At 42.8% G+C, this 5475-nt stretch overlaps 1 protein-coding gene across 2 annotated transcripts; it reads left to right on the forward strand.

Annotated features, from left to right (window-relative positions):
• Nucleotides 1-259: 259 nt before the first annotated feature.
• On the forward strand, nucleotides 260-4990 carry LOC311269617 (interferon regulatory factor 1-like). 2 transcript variants are annotated; one of them, XM_084373853.1, is made up of 10 exons: nucleotides 260-365; nucleotides 1018-1120; nucleotides 1617-1716; nucleotides 1826-1993; nucleotides 2112-2152; nucleotides 2239-2317; nucleotides 3144-3266; nucleotides 3412-3440; nucleotides 3602-3722; nucleotides 4228-4990. In XM_084373853.1, the coding sequence occupies exons 2-10, from the start codon at nucleotides 1034-1036 to the stop codon at nucleotides 4329-4331; spliced, it is 852 nt and encodes a 283-aa protein (XP_084229979.1). In that variant the 5' UTR covers nucleotides 260-365; nucleotides 1018-1033; the 3' UTR covers nucleotides 4332-4990. The 2 variants fall into 2 exon arrangements, with proteins under 2 accessions (XP_084229979.1, XP_084229980.1); XM_084373854.1 differs by having other exon boundaries at nucleotides 3192-3266.
• Nucleotides 4991-5475: the final 485 nt, after the last annotated feature.

The raw sequence follows: 5475 nt of genomic DNA on the forward strand, positions 1-5475 counted from the left end.
TGCTGCATATCTCACATACAGATTTCTCAACTCTTCAATTCTCAGATAAGAGAAATAAAACTGCACAAACACATGACGTAATAAAAAACAGGAGAAAAAAAGGAGCAACTGCTGAGTCATGAGTTTTACAGCCTCACAGCCAGGCTCTCTGCCCTGCTACAAACTGCAGGCAGGATTTCTTATAAATCACGTGGCTTGAAAGAAGGCTGTTGCAGTTGCCTCGTCTGACCGGGAGGTGGTGCTGCTCACAGGAGGGAGACAGGGCGTCTCTCCACCGACCCAGATCATTTCAAAGGCACCGGAGCCGAACGCCTGGTCAGTCAAGAGGGACACGGTGGACAGCGCAGTGAACACCGGGTAGGAAGGTGAGGAAAAGCAGATAAACAGATAACGTGAGGACGAGGAAATGCTTTGTCCTGTGGCCGTGCAGATTTAAGAAGCTAAGAGCTAAATGTTCTTTATTATATGTATTTTGATTATGTTGTGTTTTGTCTGTCATGATGTCTGGGTGTGGCTGTTTTTTATATTGGGATTGCCGAGTGCCTGTCTGCACAACCAGCTGGTATTAATAAAGAAACCTTGAACCTTATGTTTGGCTCCGTCTGAAGTCCCCGAGTATCAGCCACCTGTCGCAGTCATACTCAAACAAAACAACTTCTTAACAGCTAACAATAGCTACCAGCAAGTCAAAGTTGATGCAGCAGAGGCTGAGATAGCCTGACTTTTAGTCCCTTTTAAGGGTGCAAAAACACTGGATCCTACATTTCCCATAATGCAACTTGAATGTTTGACTCCGTCTGAAGTCCCCGAGTGGTCAGTTGAAGTTTAATAAATAAAATAAATAACTAAATGGTTCAGGATGAAGTGAAATTAGGGTGAATACAAACAGATGGAGAGCCGTGCTCATCCTCCTCCCTTCTCTCTCCCTCTCTCGATGCTGTGATGTAAATCTGAGCTGAGGCAGCTGCTGGTGTTCATCTGCTAAAAAAATAGCTTTTTTCTTTCCCTCTTTTGCAGAATATTTTAGGCAAACATGCCCGTGACAAGGATGAGGATGAGGCCATGGCTGGAGAAGATGATCGAGTCGAACGACGTCCCGGGTCTGAGCTGGGTGGACCAGGTGAGGAGCTCATTTCCTGCTGCAACCAGTGGAGGTCCCTGCTTGCATGACACCCTGCTCGGTTTTTTTTTTTTTTTTTTTTTTTAGCGGGCGCTCATGCCGCCACTCCACGAATGCCACCCTGGGCGGCTGCCCATACTGCCCATATGAGGAACCGCCTCTGGCTGCAACAGACTTGATTAGTTCTTGTTAACGACATTTACTGAAGAAGTTCAGTAGACAGGGAAGTGAAGAGGCTGCACCTGCACGTTACCTTTAGAGTCGCTTGTTTGAAAGTTGGATTCTGGTGTTGTGCAGGAAAAAAGACAAACCATTATATATGAATAGCCTATAAACATATAACATTTTAACATACTTTAACATGAAACTATAATTCGATGCTCAGTTTGAATGGCATCCTCCTGCAATATTTAAAAAATAATGCTTGTATTTTGATTTATTTCAAGTCGAACATGCAGCCACCCTCCAACTCAGTCTTCCTTTTTGTATTTTAAAGGAAAAGACGATGTTCTCAATCCCCTGGAAGCATGCAGCCCGACACGGCTGGGAGCTGGACAAGAACGCAAGTCTGTTTAAGTTGTGGGCCATCCACACAGGTGAGAGAGCTTGAATGTGCACGCTTACTGTGAACAGAAGCAGGACATTCTTCTTGTTGTTTGGATGGAAAAAGGTGTTAACAAAATGTTGTTGTTTTTTTTTTTGCAGGGAAGTACGTGGAAGGTCAGGTCTGTGACCCTAGGACGTGGAAAGCCAACTTCCGTTGTGCGATGAACTCGCTGCCGGATGTCGAGGAGGTGAAGGACAAGAGCATCAACGAGGGCCACCAAGCCATGCGCGTCTTCAGGTTGTTGCCCACCACACCAAAATCTAGAGGTGAGATAACTGACAGGAAGTTGGCAGAGCTTGAACTAACACTGTGCTCAGTTTGTTCTGCAAACACAAAAAATTGTTTAAGATGTTAACCAAATGTCTTTTTTTTTCATCTGTGCAGATAAAAGGAGCAAAGCAGAGATAACCGAGACAATGAAGGAGGTAAATAATGACCATTCTACTTTTTATGTTGACTTTAGTGGTGTTTGCTTTATTTACCGAACGTATCTTTGTATCTGCATCTGCAGGGCTCAATTGTCAAGATAGAGGAAGAGGACAGCGACACGGACGAGTCAAATCCTGAGGACACTTCCACCGAGGAGGAAGGTGAGGAAAAACAGATAACGTGAAGAGGAAATGCTTTGTCCTTTGTAGGGCTGTCAACGAATATTCTAAATTCTAATATATATTTGAATGTTAAAAAAAAAACAGAGATTCGACTGTGAAAATTAATATTCGACCGTGGAAAAAAACACATGCGAGTGGGCGCACTGCGTGACGGGTCAGGGACAGGTCACATGCACAGGGTCACGCACTGCTGAAAGTGAGACGTGACAAAAACCGTGGCAGATGCAGATGGCAGAGAGAAAAACGAATCGGCAGAAAGTTCAGAGCCCAACTCGGCAGCAGAGAAAGTGGTTTGGACTCCAAGCAACCTAAAAAGCTCCGTTTGGAAATACTTTGGATTTTGGTCAGTAGACGGCAAAAATGCGGAGCCTCAAGATAAAGTTGTATGCTAGCTGTATAAGCTACAGTTAGCTTACCAATCCACCACTAGCAACATGAGGGCAGTTTGCGCATAGAGAGAGAGGGGGCGAGCGAGAGAGCGATCTACGGCCTTACAAGTTTTACGGTATAGGTTCATTTACTTATTTTGTAATGTGTAGGTATGTTTTCAAAGACATGTTAAAAACTGAAATAAAAATACCTATACAAGTAGTTATGCCTCATTGTATTAGTTTGTCCTCCTGTTATTGACATAATGCGCAAATATAGATATTCGAATGGTTCGAACCTATGTGTTTTTTTTAGAGGGAATATTCAAACATCATTTTGGAGCAATTTTGACAGTCCTAGTCCTTTGGCATAAGAGCTTAATGTGCTGAATGTTTGGTTGCAGTTTATTGAATGCCATTGTTCGCCATTTTTGCAGATTTCTCATTTGTGGCTCCGTCTGAAATCCCCGACTGGTCTATGTCAGTTGAGATCGGGGGATCGAGCGTTCCAAACCAGACCTTCTGCCACAGATTTGAAGTTTCACCTGAACACAGCCCCGGTAAGACAGCAACAAACACGGCATACTTGCTAATAAATGGTTCAGGATGAAGTGAAATTAGGGTAAATACAAACAGATAGATGCCACAGAGCTGTGCTCATCCTCCTCCGTTTTCTCTCCCTCTCTCTTTGCTGTGATCTTCCAGATTTCGACGAAACCGACCACATTATCCAGGTAAGCATCACCTCCTCATTGGCTCCTACTCTTAACAGCATGCATTTTTTATTGGCAGGAATACCCATGTTTGTCTTATTCTGCCTTTCTGATGTTGAAAAAAATTCCAGTTGTGTAGCATATTTTGGATAACCAGTGTAAGTCCAGTGTTGCTCTTTCAGATTTGCCAGCAACTGGAGAAAGACTCACACTGGATGACATCATGCAGTTTAGACGGCACGGGGTTCCTGAGCAATGCAGCATGCAACAGCCCAGGGAGCGACTGGAGTGAATCTTCCTCAGGTAAATGTTGTTAGTGGACACTCCATGTTAGCAGTTAGGTGTAAAATATAGATGTTAATGTGCAGCACTCAGTCAGGCTGCAAAGTGAAGTTACAGACGTATGCATGCCAAAATATTACACCTTAAAGGTGCAATATGTGAGAATCAGCCACCTGTCGCATTCATACTCAAAACAAACAGTGTATCAACTTCGTAACAGCTAACAATAGCTACCAACAAGTCAAAGTTGATGCAGCAGAGGCTGAGATATCCTGACTTTCAGTCCCTTTTAAGGGTGCAAAAACACTGGATCCTACATTTCCCATAATGCAACTTAAAAGCCTGTTTTGTTGCCTGGAAACGCTCACCTCAAACACTGGGTCCGAGATGACCCTGCTGACATCACCATTACGTCATTATTTTCTCAGACTTTAGCTCCCTTCTCAAGATGTTTAGTATTTAAGTTCAGTTCGCGCGTGCTCTTCGTCGCCATCCTGACCTTGGATTTCCTCTGTTTGCTTTGCAGTCGACGAACTAGACGTAATGCCGCAGTACATCACTTTGGGCTCGGACCCTCCCACAGAAGAATTCTGGAACAACTTCTGCCAACAGCTCCCGCCCTTCCACTGAGGACTTGGCAGTCTCCACACCTTAAGCTACAACACCCCCACGTGTGCCATGTGTTTGACGCTCTTGTAGTTCATGTATCATTAATATCACATTAAACGTTGTTTTTTTTCTCCGTTAGATCAGCGTGTGTGAGAGAAATTCTCAAATGTCCTTTCTTATTTTGACATATTGATCTTAGATATGAAACTTAACAATATTGATACAACATTATTATGCATGTAAAGTGAATTCATATTTGTTTGTGTGTTTCCGACATGAGGTCTGTCTTGTGATATTGATTTTGCCATCTTCTGTTGCCCTGCATGGCTTGTGCACAGTTTTGAGAATGCTTATTTTGTTGCTGGTGGTGTTTTGATGTCTTCTTTCTGTAAAATTTTAACCATCACCTCATTTGGTTTCAAAACATCCTGTCAAAGGGCTGCAGATGAGAATTAGCCAGCTGGCTAGCATCGGTTAATTTGTGGAAATGGTGATAACTGAGCGTTGAGCTATAAACAAATAAATGAACTGACAGAGAATAAGACTGTAATGTTATTGATTAACATGTTGCATCAATTATAGTTCTGTCTCTATCTGGGGTTCCCCTGTAATGCATGTTGCCTTAATCATTACTTACAAGAGAAGGGTGTAAAAAATAAAACATCTGCATGTTTGTGGCAGCTGATGTTTTCCTTTGTTATAAAACACTGTGTTGACGAGATTCTTCTCATTCATCACGATGATCTGTTCTGGTTTGTCCAGGTGGCTGCTGATGACTGGAAGTCACATAAGTCGACCTGTTGAACCACTTGAAAGATAAATGTGCAGATAAGCAGGTGGCAATAGGTGATAATGCCTTTAAAACAAAGGCACGACTTTAAAGCCTGGATTAATCGTTTGTGTGAGTGACTTGGTAAATACATCATGGCACGTCATGTGGGGCAAGTGAAGCCTTTTGAGGGTAATATGTACATTTCCTGTTCTATTTTCAGATCACAGGTAGACACTGGGGATTTAAGTTTTTATTTATGTATTTGAACGTCTCATCTCACTGGGTACAAACAGAAAACTACAAAAGAATGCAATTTTCCATCTGCATGAGGGTCGTTAAGCAGTGACTAACTCTTCAGATGTGGGTGAACTTATCTTTTAACTCCTCCATAGC

This window comes from Pagrus pagrus, assembly GCF_965226575.1.
Source record: "Pagrus pagrus genome assembly, chromosome: 14".
Classification (NCBI taxonomy): domain Eukaryota; kingdom Metazoa; phylum Chordata; class Actinopteri; order Spariformes; family Sparidae; genus Pagrus; species Pagrus pagrus.